At 43.0% G+C, this 20,066-nt stretch overlaps 2 protein-coding genes across 10 annotated transcripts in view; both read right to left on the bottom strand.

Moving 5' to 3' along the window:
• DPY19L4 (dpy-19 like 4) overlaps nt 1-3,754 on the bottom strand; it is a 70,816-nt gene extending 67,062 nt beyond the window's left edge. For 2 of the 3 annotated variants that reach the window (XM_010358604.2, XM_030937995.1), the window contains exon 1: nt 3,609-3,754. In XM_010358604.2, coding sequence (XP_010356906.1) covers nt 3,609-3,624 — 16 coding nt within the window. In that variant the 5' untranslated portion in view covers nt 3,625-3,754. The remainder of the gene's footprint in view (nt 1-3,608) is intronic. The other variant, XM_010358605.2, reaches the window with a different exon arrangement.
• Nucleotides 3,755-14,032: 10,278 nt separating this feature from the next.
• Nucleotides 14,033-20,066, bottom strand: part of ESRP1 (epithelial splicing regulatory protein 1) — a 73,948-nt gene continuing 67,914 nt past the window's right edge. For all 7 annotated transcript variants that reach the window (XM_010358609.2, XM_010358606.2, XM_010358608.2 and 4 more), the window contains one exon: nt 14,033-15,569. In XM_010358609.2, coding sequence (XP_010356911.1) covers nt 15,549-15,569 — 21 coding nt within the window. In that variant the 3' untranslated portion in view covers nt 14,033-15,548. The remainder of the gene's footprint in view (nt 15,570-20,066) is intronic.

Here is a 20,066-nt window from a genome sequence, read left to right as displayed (position 1 = left end):
CTATCATTTTCCTTTTTAAAAATGTTCTTTATCAAATCGCTTTACAGGACTTTAATTAAACATGTTCTCTTTGTGCCCATAAATGAATTTTGTTTATAAAAGTACAACTCACACAAAAATTTTGCATAGATTTTCAAGTAATTTCTGAAGTATACAACTCTCAACAGTCACCTCTCAAGAATTTATATTAGCAATGATCAAGGACCATACAAATATGTAATCTATAAAAGATCTATAATATTATTTTTTCCTGATTCTAAGATGCCATATATTTGAAGATACCACTCAATAGGTTTTCAAGGGGGAAAAAAAACACACTGTCATACTGAATGCATATACTGATTTTAAGACATACCAATTTTAGTGGCATTAAACTGTAAGAGCGAAAATTATGACTTGATAAATACAGTATTCATTTTAGCTCATCTCTTCAACCTTATCCCTAAAGCTAACTTTCCATATAATTTCATAATGGAAAAACAAAGCCATACATCTCTAGGTGGAAAAAAGCAAAGGCCAAAGCAATGGACAAATGAGATCAGTTCTGACAGGAAAGCTCTGCGATGTAATTCAAGCTTCCTTTTTACTATCTTTTTTTTTTTTTTTTTTGAGACAGAGTTTCACTCTTTTTGCCCAGGCTGCAGTGCAGTGGCGCCATGCCGGCTCACTGCAACCTCCGCCTCCCGGGTTCAGGCAATTCTCCTGCCTCAGCCTCCCAAGTAACTGGGATTACAGGCGTCTGCCACTACGCCCAGCTAATTTTTTGTATTTTGAGTAGAGACGGCGGTTTCACCATGTTGGCCAGGCTGGCCTCGAACTCCTGACCTTGTGATTCACCTGCCTCAGCCTCCCAAAGTGCTGGGATTACAGGCGTGAGTCACAACATCCAGCCACTCCTTTTCACTATGTTGTATTTTTAGCATTGTAAAGAAAAAGTCAAACTAAATGAAGATGATTACACATCCACAAAAGTAACCTGCTATTTCAGACTTCAGTCCAGTCATCTTTATATGAAATAGTAGGGCTACAAACAGGCTTTCAAATGTCCACACAGGCTAGACATAGCAGTTTCCAAATGAAATGTTAATACTGCTCTACTCAAGGTTGTCACTTCTTTCTTTGCTCTAACACTGCTTTCAGAAAGCATAAACACCCCGGCCCTCTACTGCATCAAGGAAGACATTTTTTTAAAAAACAGATTCCCAGAGTATTTACTTGGACAATGAAGAGGATCCAAGCGAATGTGAATTGTCAGTAAGATGGGACATGGAGAACACCTGGATACAAGTAAAATATACAGACTATTTAGTCTAATTTTAACACAGCGAATAAAAGATAATATGAATTTTTGGGGAAAAAAACTATAGAGTGACAAATAAACAAAAAACACTCAGAATGCCTGGCACATAGACAGGCGTGCTATATATATTATTATTACTAGCATTATAATAAATGAAAGTTTAATTACTCATTCATTGCTATTATATCCTTGCATCTAATAGAGTATGAACACAAATATTTATGGAATTAAAAATGTGTTGAATAAAGCAATATTTTAATAAACTGCAACCCATTAATTGTCCCATATAAGATGTATTTAACTGTTTTTGAATTATATGTAATTCTACAACCAAAAATCATTTTTTATTTTATTTATTTTATTTTTGAGAGGGAGTCTCGCTCTGTCACCCAGGCTGGAGTGCAGAGGGGCGATCTCGGCTCAATGCAACCTCAGCCTCCTGGGTTCCAGCGATTCTCTTGTCTCAGCCTCCCAGGTAGCTGGGACTATAGGCATGCGCCACCACGCCGGGCTAATTTTTGTATTTTTTAGTAGAGACAGGGTTTCACCATATTGGCCAGACTGGTCTCGAACTCCTGACCTCGTGATCCACCCGCCTTGGCCTCCCAAAGTGTTAGGATTACAAGTGTGAGCCACCGTGCCCAGCCTTAATTTTGTTTTTTTTGAGATGGAGTCTCGCTCTGTCACCCAGGCTGGAGTGCAATGGTGCAATCTCGGTTCACTGCAACCTCAGCCTCCTGGGTTCAAGTGATTCTCCTGCCTCAGCCTCCCGAGTAGCTGGAACTACAGACGTTCGCCACTCCACTTGGCTAATTTTTGTATTTTTAGTAGAGATGGGGTTTCACTGTGTTAGCCAGGTTGGTCTTGAACTCCTGACTTCAAGTGATCCACTCACCCTGGCCTCCCAACGTGCTGGGACTACAGGCATGAGCCACCATGCCCAGCCCATTTATCATTTTATATCACATAAGTAAAATTTACAAAACGGTACAATCTTTTAATATTGGCTCCACAGATCTATTTAAGTACAACCATAGTCTAAAATAATTTTCCATTTTGCATGATGTATTAAAGACTTTCAGTATTGTAGTATTGATTTTTTTATGCAGTGTTAACTTTTTGAATGCTTTAAGTTAAGCATGAATGTACTCATAGGAACATGCAAGCTAGTGTATCAACCTACCCCCATAAATTTGCAATTAGAAAAGAAAAATACATCAAGAAATATTTCAAATGATAATATACTGTAACCACAGACAGAACCAAGGAAACAAGTGGAATTACATTCTTTCTCACCAACGACAAATAGCTTTGGTTTTGAAGCTGTTTTTAGTTAGAATGTCTTAAATTCAGACCAGCTTTAACACTCTGAAAACTCAAGAGGAAGCAAATATGAACCAAGCCTGCATAGGGACAGGTCAGCAAGTCACAGATCAGTAAACACTTCTTGTGCTTAATTTTTAAAAACTGCTTTCCGCTAAATTCTTTAAACTGCTTCCCTGTACTCTTGGTTCAAAAAGGCTTGAGTCGACCGAGCGCAGTGGCTCACGCCTGTAATCCCAGCACTCTGGGAGGCCCGAGGTGGGCGGATCACCTAAGGTCCGGAGTTCGAGACCGGCCTGACCAACATGGAGAAACCCCCTCTCTACTCACCCACTTTGACCTTCAAAGGCCTCCTGGCCTCATCATCTCCCAAAACTATAATACTTAGATGGCTCTGCCCTTTACCATTTTCCTCTAAACCTAAGTGAACTTGGCTTTCTTCAGTTTCTGGGTGTTCACCCATTCCCCATTCATCATACCATGTTTATCCCAAACCTCTGCCTCTTTATCCCCGTGGTGAATGTCCCCTCACCCCCTGTGCCTCTGGATTTGTCAATACCCACAGCCCTTTAAAAATCGCCCTCCGAATGAGGGGCCTTGAGTGAAACAACGACCACATTCAAATATGCATTCAGTACCTAAACCTGCATCTTCGAAACCAAACTGCGCCCCCGACTTCACCAAGAATCTGCTCAGGATCCCCCCTCCCTCACAACCACTCCTAGCACAGCTTTCTCTCCTGCTACGGATTCCCAACTTTCAACTCCGCCTTTGCTTCCCAATTCGGCCGACAAAACTTCGAGCCATTCGCTCCGCTCTCCTGAATTTCTCCGCAGCCCTCTCCTGGGCGCCGAGCTCCTTCCCGCCCTCCCAGTGCAGCCGCCACGGCGGCCACCGGCAGCTCCAGCCCACACCTCCAGCGCCCCCGCCCCTCCTTCCCGAGACCACAGGCAGCCGTTGGAGCGCTGGACCCCGCGGCAGTCACCTTCTTCCTCCGCCATCGTCTCTGCGGAGGCCGGGGCGCCCTCCGACTCCAGCGCGGCCCGGAGTGTCCCTCCCTCCGCGTCGCCGAACCCCTCGGCCACCCGGGGCCCGCTCCTGGCCGCCGCGCCCCCACTTCCTGACCCACCCCCCTCCGGTGTCGCCGCCAACCGCGTCCCCGCAGGCGGCCAGGGAACCACAGTGTTGGGAGAGGGGAGCGGTCGGAGCGTTTCGCTGGGGCGCCGGAGCCTGAGAGGGCAGGAAGGAGACTCCACGCCGGGGGCGCCGCCCACAGCAGCAGCTACCGGCCGCTGCCTCCCCTGGAAAGCGAAACTAGTGCGTCTCGCTGCAGCCCCGCCCCTCGTCCTACTCTTCCCAAAAAGTGGGGGCATGCTTTCCGCCACGTTTGTGACTCCGCGACTTAGCGAGTCGGAGACGATCATCAGCGACAGCTCCCAGGTCCAGCCTCTAATCCCGCCCCATTTTACACGGAGGAAACTGAGATCTAATGTGGTGGGAGTCACAAAGCCAGACAGAGGCAGAACTGCCTGTAATTCCAGCTACTCCGTTGGCGCTTTGGTTTAGTAGACCACTTGACCATTACAAGAAAGAAACTTGTGCTTTTATAGTAAACTGAGTAAGAAAATAAAGGCCTGGTATGAGGCAATGAAAATAAAAATGTTCAAAGAGAATGATTCAAAAGATGTTGGAAGGCCGGGCGCGGTGGCTCAAGCCTGTAATCCCAGCACTTTGGGAGGCCGAGACGGGCGGATCACGAGGTCAGAAGATCGAGACCATCCTGGCTAACCCGGTGAAACCCCGTCTCTACTAAAAAATACAAAAAACTAGCCGGGCGAGGTGGCAGGCGCCTGTAGTCCCAGCTACTCGGGAGGCTGAGGCAGGAGAATGGCGTAAACCCGGGAGGCGGAGCTTGCAGTGAGCTGAGATCCAGCCACTGCACTCCAGCCTGGGCGACAGAGCCAGACTCCGTCTCAAAAAAAAAAAAAAAAAAAAAGATGTTGGAAATGAAATCTACAGGGTGTGATGACAAATTGGATGTGATAAATGATGAGTCGAACATGATTTCTGATGTTTCTATCTTGAAATTAATCATATGCTTTCTGTGTGCCCAGGAAAAAGTGCTGCCAATAAGAATATAAAACAAAAGGCCTTAAAACTTCTCTACTTGAAACCAAAAAAATACATGCAGTCTATTTTTAAAACATTCTTCTGAGGCTGGTCTAGGTAGCTCATGCCTGTAATTCCAGCTTTTTGGGGGGAGGCCAAGGCCGGCAGACTGCTTGCACCCAGGAGTTCAAGACCAGCCTGGGCAACATGGCGAAACTCCACCTCTACTAAAAAACACAAAGAATATCTGGGCGTGGTGGCGTGCACTTGTAGTCCCAGCTACTTGGGAGGCTGGGGTGGGAGGATCACCTGAGCCCAAGAGGTTGAGGTTGCAGTGAGCTGTGATCAAGCCACTGCACTCAAGCCTGGCTGAGAATGAGACCTTGTCAAAAAAACAACAGCAGCAAAAAAACAAAAAACAAGAAACATTATTCTGGCACATGCTTCACCTCATTAGTAGTAAAAGAACATAATTAGTTAGAAATCCTTCTGTCGGTACAGCTTTTCTTCTATAAAAGATATGGAATTGTGTTTCATCTTTATTCTGTAATAAAATATTAATTATCCTTTTTTTTTTTTTTTTGGAGACAGAGTCTTGCTCTGTCACCTAGGCTGGAGCGCAATGGTTCGACCTCGGCTCACTGCAACCTCCACCTCCTGGGTTCAAGCAGTTCTCCTGTCTCAGCCTCCCAAGTAGCTGGGACTACAGGCGCCTGCCACCACGCCCAGCTAAGTTTTTTTTCTATTTTTAGTAGAGATAGGGTTCACCATGTTGGCCAGGCTTGTCTGGAACTCCTGACCTCAGGTGATCCGCCCGCCTCGGCCTCCCAAGTGGCTCATGCCTGTAATACCAGTGGCTCATGCCTGTAATTCCAGCATTTTGGGAGGCCGAGGCGGGTGGATCACCTGAGGTCAGGAGTTCAAGACCAGCCGAACCAACATGGTGAAACCCCGTCCCTACTAAAAGTAAAAAAATTAGCTGGGCGTGGCGGCAGGTGCCTGTAGTCCCAGCTACTCAGGAGGCTGAGGCAGGAGAATTGCTTGAACCCAGGAGGCGGAGGCTTCAGTGAGCCAAACTCGCACCACTGCACTCCAGCCTGGCTGATAGAGTGAGACTCCATCTCAAAAAAAAAAAAAAAAAAGAAAAGCCAAGAGTGGTGGCTCACACCTGTAATCCCAGAACTTTGGGAGGCTGAGGTGGGTGGATCACCTGAGGTCAGGAGTTCAAGACCAGCCTGGCCAGCATGGTGAAACCCCGTCTCTATAATAAAACACAAGAATTACCTGGGCATGATGCAAGTGCCTGTAGTCCCTGCTGCTCAGGAGACTGAGGCAGGAGAATCACTTGAACCTGGGAGACAGAGGTTGCAGTGAGCCAAGATATACCACTGCACTCTATCCTGGGTGACAGAGCAAGAATCCATTTCAAAAAAAAAAAAAAAAAGCATTCTATTTAAATATTCTTGAATTGGATATATTAGATGTCTTAGGACATTTTCTTTCTTTCTTTCTTTTTTTTTTGAAATAAGGTCTCACTTTGTTGACAGCTGGAGTGCACAGGCGCAATCATGGCTCACTGTAGCCTCGACCTCCCAGGCTCAGGTGATCCTCCCACCTCAGCCTCCCAAGTAGCTGGGACTACAGACACACGCCACCAGGCCCGGCTAATTTTTCTGTATGTGTGTGTGTGTGTATATATATATATATTTTCTGAATATGGGTATATTCTGTGTGTATATATAAAATATACATATATAAATACATATATACATATATATATATTTTTTTTTTGTAGAGACATGGTTTCACTATGTTGCCCAGGCTGGTCTTGAACTCTTGAGCTCAAGCAATCCGCCCTTCTTGACCTCCCAAAGTGCTGGAATTACAGGCGTGAGCCACTGCACCTGGCTAGGGCATTTTATTAAAAAACAAATTTTCCCAGAGTTAAAACTACTCTAGGTAGAGATTTTTGATCAAGTTGGTCATATGAAACAATACTCATAAAGCAAAACATTATTGGAACTACGTGGCCTATTATCAAGATTGTCCCAGGCAAAGCTTCTATGCTAGAAAACATAGGTTGCTGACTTTGTACCAAGACTCTTGCCTCTCTTCTTTCAGATAGTAAGCCCTTTAAATATTTGTGAATTATATTAGGGTTTCCAGATACAATTCAGGACACTTTAGTATGAGCACGTCCCATGCAATATTTGGGACATGCTTACACCAAAAATGATTTGTTATTTATCTGAAATTTCTATGTAATTGAATATCCTGGGTTTTGTTTTGGTTTGGTATTTTGTTTGTTTTTGCTAACTCAAACAACACTATTTATAGGGATTGAGACTGCCACATTAGAAGACACCTGCTATTAATTGCACTTAGGCCTTCTTGGTACATGTAAATGGCAGATTAAATTCTTTCTTATTTTGATCAAAGGGATGCAATTGGATAGCAGGTGGCCTCTGAGTACCTCAATTCAGTTAATTCAGAAAAAAATCTGCTATTCCTAAAGCCCTGACAGATGAAGTTGTTTCTGCTGTTTTTCCACCCTACATCACATGTGATCCTGTAGGCACAGGATGCATCACATTCCAAATTGTAGGTATCTTAAAAGCAAAGGAGCACAATGATATTTGGGCAAAAAAAAGTTGTCTACCAAATTTGTGACATCACTATAAAAATGTATGTGTATAGAGGGGAACAACACACACTGGGGCCTTTCAGAGGGCGGAGGGTGGGAGGAGGGAGAGGATCAGGAAAAATAACTAATGGGTACTAAGATAAATACCTGGGTGATGAAATGATCTGTACAACAAACCCCCATGACACAAGTTTACCTGTGTTACAAACCTGCACTTGTACCCCTGAACTTAAAAGTTAAAAAAAAAAGTATGTGTAACACGGAAACTGCTATGACATTTCTTTTTCTTTTTTTAAGTACAGTAAAGGCTGGCCCAAGTGCCATGGTGTTCACAACTAATTGATCACAACCAGTTACAGATTTGCTTCTTCTCCATTCGCACTGCTTCACTTGACCAGTCTAAAACAAATACAGTTAAAAAAACGTATCAATTTCCCATCAATTATAGTATGATTTAAAAATAGAAAAAATTTTAAATCCTGTTAGAATCCTGGATGAGCACCTTGGCTGAGAATAGAAACCTTAAAAGCCAACAACATGACGTGTCCAGTAGATGGCAGACGCAGCCAGAATCATAATATAAAGGTACATTTCATACCCAACTGTCTTCTTTGTGCACTTCAGTGAAAAAGTGACTCTTTGGCCGGGCGCGGTGGCTCAAGCCTGTAATCCCAGCACTTTGGGAGGCCGAGACGGGCGGATCACGAGGTCAGGAGATCGAGTCCATCCTGGCTAACACGGTGAAACCCTGTCTCTACTAAAAAATACAAAAAATTAGCCGGGCGATGTGGCGGGCGCCTGTAGTCCCAGCTACGTGGGAGGCTGAGGCAGGAGAATGGCGTGAACCCAGGAGGCGGAGCTTGCAGTGAGCTGAGATCCGGCCACTGCACTCCAGCCTGGGCGACAGAGCGAGACTCCGTCTCAAAAAAAAAAAAAAAAAAGTGACTCTTTGAATTTATATTCCCATGTAAAAGCATACCATTAATAATTAGATTAACATTAACATTTTAAAAATTCACAAAATGGTGCCAAAGAAACATAATATTGGCTGGGTGCGGTGGCTCATGCCTATAATCTCATCACTTTGGGAGGCTAAGGCAGGTAGATCACCTGAGGTCAGGAGTTTGAGACCAGCCTGGCCAACATAGTAAAACCCTGTCTCTACTAAGAGTACAAAAAAATTAGCCAGGCATGGTGGTGGGTGCCTGTAACCCCAGCTACTCCGGAGGCTGAGGCAGAATTTCTTGAAGCTGGGAGGCTGAGGTTGTAGTGAGCTGAGATCTTGCCACTGTACTCCAGCCTGGGCAACAGGAATGAAACTCCCTCTCAAAAAAACAAAACAAAACAAAACAAAACAAAAAGAAAGAAACATAGTATTTGCTATTTAGCAACATTTGCATTTATAAAAATTCTTAAAAATATATATATACATATATAGAATCAGCCGGGCATGGTGGCTCACGCCTGTAATCCCAGCACTTTGGGAGGCTGAGGTGAATGGATCACGAGGTCAGGAGTACGAGACTAGCCTGGCCAACAAGAGACAGTGAAACCCTGTCTCTACTAAAAATACAAAAATTAGCTGGCCGTGGTGGCGTGCGCCTGTAGTTCCAGCTACCTGGGAGGCTGAGGCAAGGAGAATCTAACACGGGAGGTGGAGGTTGCAGCGAGCCAAGATCAGGCCACTGCACTCCAGCCTGGGCAACAGAGTGAGACTCCGTCTAAAAAACTTTAGACTCCGTCTAAAAAATATATATATATATGTATGTATATATAATCACATTAGTTTCCACATGCAGGAATAAATATAAATTTATTCATTCAGCAAATATTGTATATATCTTAAGCACTGACTAGTCACTAGTGAGGAACAAGAAACACACTGCCATTAACAATATGGGAAACTGGTTACAGGGAGATCTTACTGTGAGCCTATTTCATCAGGAAAGGTCTTCCTTAGGAAGATTTCTTTTTTTGTTTGTTTGGTTTTTGTTTTGTTTTGTTTTGTTTTGAGACAGAGTCTTGCTCTTTGCCCAGGCTGGAGTGCAGTGGCATGATCTTGGTTCACTGCAACCTCCAGCTCCTGGGTTCAAGAAATTCTCCGGCCTCAACCTCCAGGGTAGCTGGAATTACAGGCGCTCACCACCACGCACAGCTAATTTTTGTACTTTTAGTAGAGACAAGGTTTCACTACTTGGCCGGCCTGGTCTTGAACTCCTGACCTCAAGTGATCCTCTGGCCTCAGTCTCCCGAAGTGCTGGGATTACAGGGATGAGCCACTGCGCCTGCCCAGGAAGATAAGATTTCTAAGTGGGCATCAGTTAAGAGACAGATAGCAGAAAAAAAGATGTTTCAGGTAGAGGAAACAGACAAAAGTTAATCACTACCACACAAACAATTGGAAAATGTATCACAGAATACAGAGCATGAGGGGAAAAAGCACCTTGCAAGAAAGCAACAGAGGAAGGCTGGAATCAGCTTATGCAATGTCATGCAGGTTGTACATATATGGATTTTTCCCACAGCAAATGGGAAGCTATTAAAAGATTTCAAGAGCACATGATCAGATCTGCGTTTTTAATTTTAAAAATTATTTAGAACATACTGCCAATAGAGAGGAACAAAATTTGATGCATAGAGTTCAACATTGAGGCAAAAAATGGGTGAGATACTATTGTCTAGGATGATGAAGGAGAGGAGGTTAAGAATGACCTCCTGCGCCGGGTGCGGTGGCTCACGCCTGTAATCCTGGCACTTTGGGAGGCCGAGGGGGGTGAATCGCCTGAAGTAAGGAGTTCAAGACCAGCCTGGCCAACATGGTGAAATCTCGTCTCTACTAAAAATACAAAAACCAGCCTAGTGTGGTGGTAGGCACCTATAATCCCAGCTACTCAGGAGGCTGAGGCAGGAGAATCACTTGAACCCAGGAGGTGGAGGTTGCAGTGAGCTGAGATTGCCCCACTGCACTCCAACCTGGGTGACAGAGCGAGACTCCGTCTCAAAAAAAATAAAAAATAAAAATAACAAAAAAGAATGACCTCCTGGGCCAGGTGCAGTGGTTCATGCCTGTAATCCCAGCACTTTGGGAGGCTGAGGCAGATGAATCACCTCACCTATGGTCAGGAGTTTGAGACCAGCCTGGCCAACATGGTGAAACCCTGTCTCTACTAAAAATACAAAAATTAGCCAGACGTGGTGGCATGCACCTGTAATCCCAGCTACTCTGGAGGCTGAGGCAGGAGAACCACTTGAACCTGGTAGGCAGAGGGTGTGGTGAGGCAAGATCACAGCACTGTACTATAGCCTGGGCGACAGATGGAGACTCCGTCTCAAAAAAATAAAATAAAATAAAATAAAAAAAGAATGACCTCCGTAAGACCTGGCAGTATATGATGCTGGTTAGTGAAGTAAAAAGAACCCAGAAAGCAGCAGGATTTTGAATGTGGCAAGATAAGTTCCATTTTAAGCATGCTGGATTTGAAATGCGTGGGACACATCCAAATGGAAATGTCCATTACAGTGCTGGGTAGAGGATCTATAGATCCACAGAGGAGTGTGGAAATAAATGAATGAATTTGCCCAGAGAGAATGAATAGATGAAGATGACTGAGGAGAGAACCATGATTAACACCAATCACGTGGGAAAGAATGAATCACAAAGGAGGCTGAGAACCAGAACAAGTTGAGTATTTGACACTGATCTTTAAAAATGTGTTTGTAGCGTTGACTCTAAGTTTCGAAAGGGTTTCAGTTATAAGACACTAGCTCAAATTCAAGTGTAAAACTAGCAGATTTATTATCCATATATCAGCATTCACTTTTAGAATGGCAACAATATAAAGTAGCTGTCAAATTAATGGCAAGCTGGATATAAAGTAAAAAGGCAGACCAAAGGAGCACTAGAAGCCCTACTCTGTGATGCTGTAAACAAATAAGCTATATTTATGCAATGTTAGGCAAAGAGCCAGAGTAGATGAAGGAGCAACTAGGGGAGTATTAACTACATCGACCAGTCTTCAAGTCTTACTTTCTCTTCCAGATCCCCTCTTTCATGTTTTTTTTTTTTTAGATAGAGTCTCGCTCTGTCGCCCAGGCTGGAGTGCAGTGGCGTGATCTCGGCTCAGTCACTGCAACCTCCACCTCCTGGGTTCAAACGATTCTCCTGCCTCAGCCTCCTGAGTAGCTGGGACTACAGGGGCATGCCGCCACGCCTGGCTAATTTTTATAGTTTTAGTCGAGACGGGGTTTCACCATGTTGGTCAGGCTGGTCTTGAACTCCTGACCTCAGGTGATCCACCTGCCTCAGCCCCCCAAAGTGTTGGGATTACAGGCGTGAGCCACCGCACCCGGCCTGTGTGGATGTTTGTCCCTTCCAGATGTCACGTTGAAATGTGATTCCCAATGTTGAAGGTAGGGCCTGGTGGGAGGTGATTGGATCATGGGAGCAGATGCCTCCTGAATGACTTAGCACCATCCCCTTGGTACTAAGTGAGTTCTCAGTTCATTTGAGATCTGGTTAAGAGTCTGGGGCTGGGCAAGGTGGCTCATGTCTGTAATCCCAGCCCTTTGGGAGGCTGAGGTGGGAAGATTGCTGGAACCCAGAAGTTCAAGACCAGCCTGGGAAACATGGCAAAACCCGATGTCTTAAAAAAAATAAATACAAAAATTAGCTGGGATGGTGGCACGTGCCTGTAGTCTCCCAGTTACTTGGGATGCTGAGGTGGGAGAATCATCTGAGCCTGGGAAATTGAGGCTACAGTGAACCACTATTGTGCCACTGTACTTTAGCCTGGGCAACAGAGCAACCCTTTCCAAACCAACCAACCAACCAAAAAAGGAATGCCACACAAAAGCTACCATGGTAAAACTGGATGAGTCTGTAATGTTACCCAACATCCTGTTGGCATTGTTGTAAACAAGGATAAGATTCTTGACAATAGAATCAATGTGTGTTTTGAGCATATTAACCACTCTAAGAGCTGAGATAGCCTCCCGAAATGCATGAAGGAAAATGATCAGAAAAGGAAGGAAGCCAAAGAGAAAGGTCCCTGGGTTCAACCGAAGCACTAACCCACTCCATCCAGAGCAGCACACTGTGTGAGAACCAATGGGAAAAAGCCTGGGCTCCTGGAACCTATGAATTCATGGCATAATAGTAATAGATGTAAAAAAGGGGGACCTCGGACGGGTGTGGTGGCTCACGCCTGTAATCCCAGCATTTTGGGAGGCCGAAGCGGGTGGATCACAAGGTCAGGAGATAGAAACCATCCTGGCTAATACGGTGAAACCCCATTTCTACTAAAAATACAAAAAATTAGCCGGGCGTGGTGGCGGGCGCCTGTACTCCCAGCTACTCGGAGGCTGAGGCAGGAGAATGGCGAGAACCTGGTAGGCGGAGCTTGCAGTGAGCCAAGACCACACCACTGCACTCCAGCCTGAGTGACAGAGCGAGACTCCGTCTCAAAAAAAAAAAAAAGTGGGACCTCTGGATTGCTTAAAAAAAAATACATGGATGTTCATTCTGTCTACTTTTGTTAAGCTTTTGTTTTCCCCGAGAGCTCGAGAATGCAGGGAGAAGACTATACACATAAGAGGTGGAACTTTAAGGTTCTTCCACATATCCCAGTCCTCTTTTCCCTCATTCTCCCTTTCTTTCCCATCACCCTTACTCCACTTCCTTCTGCCAATTTTTTTTTTTTTTCTGCATGAAGAGAGCAGCTGTACCAGGTGTTACACCAAGATGAGTAACACTAGCTTTGCCCAGGCAACTCTGATTCTACTGAAGGTAGGTAACAACCTGAACATTAAATGCCTACCAGAGATATTACAGCAAGGAAAACTTGGGGGAGGACTCTAGCTTGTCTAGAGAACTTTACCATACATGATGGCAAACACCAAAAGTATTAATAAAAAATGGCTTCATTCTTGTAAGGTGATGTTGGCAAGGACTAGGGCTGAAAACTGTCCTGGGTTAACTAAGCTACACTCAATGAATGCTTATGAACATACTGGGTGAACAGAAATATAGACATTTGATGTAAATGTTACGAAGTAAAAAAAATGCTAGACATTGAGGGAAATGTAGGTACAACATAATCCCTGCCCTTGGGGGTTATAATCTAATTTCAGAACTGAAACACATTAACAACAGAGTTTGCATGTCAAGTGATACTGATAATATATCTTGCTATAAAATGTTAGAAGTCAGGCTAGACTTAGCCTTTTTTTTTTGAGATGGAGTCTTGCTCTATCACCCAGGATAGAGTGCAGCGTCATGATCTCAGCTCATTGAAACCTCCGCCTCCCGGGTTCAAGCGATTCTCCTGCCTCAGCCTCCCAAGTAGCTGGGACCACAGGCGCCTACCACCGCACCCGGCTAATTTTTGTAGTTTTAGTAGAGACAGGGTTTCACCATCTTTGGCCAGGCTGGTCTCAAACTCCTGACCTTGTGATCCACCCACCTTGCCTCGCAAAGTGCTGGGATTACAGGCCTGAGCCACCGTGCCAGGCCATCTTGAGTACTTTTATCACTGATAGCTTTTATACATAAGTTTAGAGAAAAACCCTATCACCACCTTAGGAAGAGATGGCTTATCTATGTACTTCCATCAGTGCCATAATTCTTCTAATAACAAAAAACAAAATAATAGCAAACATTGAGATTAAACAGGCAGGTTTTATTATCAAATGTTAACTCTACAAAAACTCAGTAGTATTGTAGTAAGCATTACTGCCTATCTTAAAGTCTTTCAGAACTTTGGGCAGATAGCATCTTAAGGCATCAAGTATACAGAAATTTCTTTTCGATCTTAAGTGCCAGTTATCACCAATTTTCACAAAAACCTTTTTGTTTTTTCTTCCTATTGCAGTTAAAGGGCCATTTCCGGTCAGCTGAAGAAGGAAATGTTTGCTTCTCCCTTTAAGGTGTTAAAAGTAATGCACAGAAAATAAAAATAGCAGCCACATAAATCTGCACGGCATTGCATTCAAGCAAAGGACAATATGAGTAACTTAAAGAAATATCCACATTCAATGCACTTAATGAAATCCTGTTTTCTTTGGAGTTACATGAGGCAGCAGTACTAGCTAGTGTCCAATATTGCACTTTTATAGCATAAACACAGCTAAACATAGTGTTAAACACTGACAGCATCAATACCTGTTCTAACTGCATCAGTGTTTACCTCTCAGTCTAGCATGCTGACTATAGTCCTATGCTTTAAAAGGTTATAATTATTTGACAGTTAAGGCATTAGAGAAAAAGGTTTAAGGCTATCATAATATATACAAGCATTCACTTCTGTTCAGTTAGTATATCGTTTTCTAGAATACACTGTTCAAATTGTCTCACTTCTGGGATATTAAAAACTATGGAATTTCTCTTATTAAAGTCCAAACCATCAATAATGAAAAAAGTACAATATAAAATAATACATATGAAGCCATAATATTCAATTACAGTTCAAACTAGAAATTACTAACTACAGGTAGCTGCTTCATTTTTGGTTTTGCATTTTGGCCCCTAGTTCATTATTTACAACTGATACCTGCTGAGAAAAAGATCCAAACTTTTAAACTTTGTATGTTTTGTGGAAGGTGCACAATTTCTTCTAATTTATCTTCAGGAGTTTAAAAATTTTAATTTGTTTTTAATTATTAGATATCATCATGGCCAAGAGACTGGGAAAATAACAATTTTATTCATTCTCCTAAGATTGTGATTTTATTATTCTAAGACCTTACGCTTGAATTACTTAGCAAGAAGGCATGATTATGCAGAAGACAGGAAAATGAAGAGAAAAGAGCAAGAATATACAAAAATGAAATTTCCTTAACAGAGTTCATGGTGGAGATGGTAGACACTGGTGGAGTTTTTACCCAAGACCTAAAACTTAGGAAACACCTATGATGCCACTTTAACTGGAAGTAATGGAGACACCTGATTCCAAATTCACATTTTAAATGCCTATTTGCAATCAGCAAAGAGCCAGGTATGCTGCATGCTGCTTGCTATAAGGATTTGGCTTCACTGGCTCAAATGTTTTCACTCCACCAAAAGATAAGGCACAGGCCCATTTGTCCAATCAAGTTTGCTGAAAATACTGCAGCCTGAGTGTAGACAAACCTCCCCTGAATTTGCTAGAAGTTTTCTTGCGTCTGGCGGTTTCAAGATCACCATACATCTTTCAAACACTGAAAAAAAAAAAAAAAAAGTGATAAAAGGAAATGTTATAGTCTCTAAATGTCATTCTCAGCAGCCACAAAAATGATTTCAAATTCCACAAGGACAAAAAAGCTTTAAGATGGTCCAAGTTATTATTTCACACAGACATAGTTGGCATTTATATGGCAAGGGCTTTGGGAGTAGAGCACTAGTCAAGGAAGTTTCCATGGTTTACACAGTAGTTGGCATTCTGAACCACTCCTACCCTTTGTAGTATCATGTTTTTAGTTTAACATGTATGGTTTCCAACTCCCTGCTCAGCTCAGCTCCTTTCTGGAGAGACTATTTCATTCATTCCTTAGAGGTTCAATATCATTACCAAAATAAACAAAACCATTTAGACAAAATTTTAAAGTTAAATTCTAGTATAAGAAATTCCAAATAATTTCTAAGACACTTAATAAGAAGCAGTAAGGGGCCAGGTGTGGTGGCTCATGCCTGTAATCCCAGCACTTTGGGAGGCCGAGGCAGGCAGATCACCTGAAGTCAGCAGTCTGAGACCAGCCTGGCCAACATGGTGAAACCCAATCTCTACTAAAAATACAAAAATTAGCTGGGGGTGGTGGTGCATGCCTGTATTCCCAGCTACTTGGGAGGCTGAAGCAGGAGAACTGATTGAACCCAGGAGGCGGAGGTTGCAGTGAGCCAAGGTCATGCCACTGCACTCCAGCCTAGGCAACAGAGCAAGACTCCATCTCAAAAAAAAAAAAAAAAAAAAAAAAAAAAGCAATAGGGCATGACATATAGGCTCTATGTGCCTATGACTAGTTGATAATTAGCACCTTTATATGAATCATGGATAAATTTATTTCATCCCCACATACAACCTAGATTACCATGTTATCCCCATTTTAGAGAAGGAAAAACTGAAGCAAAGAATGATTAAGTTAGTAATGGGCAGATGCAGGATTTAAACCAATACAGATTTACTTATATACCATACAACCTTAAAATAATAATAAAATAAGAACTTTTGTAGGCATTATATACTTTTTTGAAACAGGGTCTAGCTCCATCACCCAGGATAGAGTATGGAGTGATACGGTCCAATCACAGCTCACTGCAGATTTTTTTTTTTTCCCCAAAAAGAGATGGGGCCTCGCTTTGTCACCCAGGCTGGAGTCCAGTGGTGCGATCAGAGCTTGTTGCTACCTCAAATTCCTGGGCTCAAGGTAGCCTCCACCTCAACCTCCTGAACAGCTGGGACCACAAGCACACCACTATATCCAGCTAATTTTCAAATTGTTTATAAAGACAGATTCTCACCATCCTAACCAGTCTAGTCTTAAACTCTAGGCCTCGAGCAATCCTCCTGCCTGGACCTCTCAAAGAGCTGAGATTACAGGTGTGAGCCACAGCACCTGGTCCTAGACTAAATTGAAAAAAAAAAAAAAAAAAAAAAAAAAAAAATATATATATATATATATATATATATAAGAGATGGGGTCTCCCTATGTCATCCAGGCTAGTCTCAAACTCAGCCTCAAGTGTTCTTCTTGCCTGGCATAATAAAGTGCTGAGATTACATGTATGAGCCACTACACACGGCCGTTATGCATACTTTGACATGTAAATGAAAAACATGAATGTTTTAGACTGCAGTCTTATTTCATATGGCCAGTATGAAATATCTAATGGAGTTTTACTGCTTAACAATGAAACTGAAGACTCCTAACTGCTAGCAAAAAAAAAAAAAAAAAAAAAAAAAAAAATCAGTCTCAGAAGGACATGAAGATTAATTCAAGATTAAATTTGCTTTAATAACACAGCTTCTACAAATGGTACAAATGCAAAATCGGGTATTTAAAAATCACAGAAATATGGTTAGGATGCATCTTTTAAATGTGGTTTCCAAAGTGACCACAATTTGGCACTCAGTTTAAAATACCACACGCTGAAATGCTTCTCCTTTGATACTAAACTCAGATAAGAAAATCAATGACCCAACACTATTGATCAATATCTATTTTACCCCTCTTTTGGCAGTAGCACCTGAATTTAAAACTGCCCATCACCTAATCTCAAGCCCCTAAGAGGCAGTTTTACCACTGAGCCAAACAAGTGGCCCAGGCATGGCCAGTTAGAGCCCTGCATATCCCAGGTCGTTGTGGTTTCAGGGATGGATGTAAGCCAGGCCAGTGAAGGCCAAGTGTTCTAGGAGTATCTCAGAGAGTGAGCTTGGATGAACAAACCCTTGGATCCAGGGCCGGGTGCGGTGGCTCAAGCCTGTAATCCCAGCACTTTGGGAGGCCGAGACGGGTGGATCATGAGGTCAGGAGATCGAGGCCATCCTGGCGAACACGGTGAAACCCCGTCTCTACTAAAAAATACAAAAAAAAAAAAAAAAAAAACAAGCTGGGCGAGGTGGTGGGCGCCTGTAGTCCCAGCTGCTCAGGAGGCTGAGGCAGGAGAATGGCGTAAACCCGGGAGGCGGAGCTTGCAGTGAGCTGAGATCGGGCCACTGCACTCCAGCCTGGGCGACAGAGCAAGACTCCGTCTCAAAACAAAACAAAACAAAACAAAAAAAACCTTGAATCCAGCTGTATCAGTCAACCCTAGGACTCTCAGTTATTAGAGTCAATGAGTACCACCTACTTCATTCCCAGCACATTTATACTAAGAAATAGCATCTTTGTAGATGCTGAAAATTAAGCCTTTGTATTCTGATAAAATGTGGAAATGCCGGGAAAAGTTAAAGGTAAACATTTAGCCTTCTCAAAACACTTTTTAATCCCAGTGGTATCCAGTGGAGTTTGACTGTGTAACAGTGAAAGTGAGGCTGGGCGCAGTGGTTTACACCTGTAATCCCAGCACTTTGGGAGGATGAGGCAGGCAGATTATGAGGTTGAGATGGAGACCATCCTGGCCAACATGGTGAAACCCTGTCTCTACTAAAAATATAAAAATCAGCTGGGAGTGGTGGTGTGCATCTGTAGTCCCAGCTACTCGGGAGGCTGAGGCAGGAGAATCGCTTGAACCCAGGAGATGGAGGTTGCAGTGAGCCAAGATCGCGCCACCGTACTCCAGCCTGGGCAACAGAGCAAGACTCCATCTCAAAGCAACAACAACAACAACAAGAAACTGCAGACTCCTAACTGCTAGCAAAAAAAAAAAAAAAATTGATCTCAGAAGGAGATAGAGAAAATGTTTCCTCTTCCCCTTTAGCTATAGCAAACACTTAAAGATAGTTGAGAATTACAACTGCAGACAAATGTGATTTCCCTTTCAAATAAGATCTGTGTTAAAACATGTTTTTATTTTGTAATACACTGTCATTAAAGTATTACAACAAAGAAGTCTTTAAATATATCTTGATTTCACCACTGGTGCTATATGCTACAGAATGAGCCTATAATCCCTTAAAAACCTTGCAATTCTGCAGCCAGACATGGTGGAGAACACCTGTAATCTCAGCTACCAGGGAGGTTGAGGTGAAAGGCTCACTTGAAGGCTGGGTGCAGTGGCTCATGCCTGTAATCCCAGCACTTTGGGAGGCTGAGGCGGGCAGATCACGAGGTCAGGAGATCGAGACCATCCTGGCTAACATGGTGAAACCCCGTCTCTATTAAAAATAGAAAAAATTAGCCGGGCGTGGTAGCGGGCGCCTGTAGTCCCAGCTACTCAGGAAACTATAAGTACTTCCTATGTGTTTTTCGTGTTATTCTGGACTCAGATTATCTAAATGGAAAAACTAAGATCTCATAAAAAGTTTGTTCTTTTTAATCATCTTACAATAGAACTTGCAACATAAAGTTACAAAATGATCAAATACATAGTTTTTATATTTTCACGTAATCAACTGATAACCCTCCAGACAGAGGTAAATACTGTGTTATTTTTGCATAAAATTTCTCAGTAGGAATTTCTCTTGTTATTTAGAAAGTTTATGTAATCTGACCTCTTTAGAACAGATCCTATGGAAGGCATAGAAAACACGCTCATCAAAAAAGCAAAGCCCTGTTGCTCAAGGCTGACAGTCCAATAACAAAAACAAGAAAGATTACACTGATCAAAGTACTGCACTCCAGCCTGGGCGACAGAGTGAGATTCCATCTCAAAAAAAAAAAAAAAAAACAAACCCAAAAATAAACCCTATGTCCCTATGATTATTGTAATCACAACAGCAGAAGTTATGTATTAATATGAAACTTTAGTTTGTAAAACTTGTTTTCATTCGTTAACTCTCGCTCTGTCGTCCAGGCTGGAGTGCAGTGGCACGATGACAGCTCACCGCAGCCTCGACCACCTGGGCTCAAGCCATCCTCCCACCTCAGCCTCCAGAGTAACTTGGACTATAGGTGTGCATGACAACACCTATCTTTAATCTTTTGTAGAGACGAGGTCTCACCACATTGCCCAGGCTACTCTTGAACTTCTAGGCTCAAGCAATCCTCCATGCACAGGCATGAGCTACCATGTACTAGCCAAAATATCATTAATAGATTTAAATCTGGGGGCTGACATTG

This window comes from Rhinopithecus roxellana, chromosome 9 (genome assembly GCF_007565055.1).
Source record: "Rhinopithecus roxellana isolate Shanxi Qingling chromosome 9, ASM756505v1, whole genome shotgun sequence".
NCBI lineage: Eukaryota > Metazoa > Chordata > Mammalia > Primates > Cercopithecidae > Rhinopithecus > Rhinopithecus roxellana.
The sequence above is the reverse complement of the archived record's forward strand: the minus strand, read 5'-3'. Positions and strand labels throughout refer to the sequence as shown.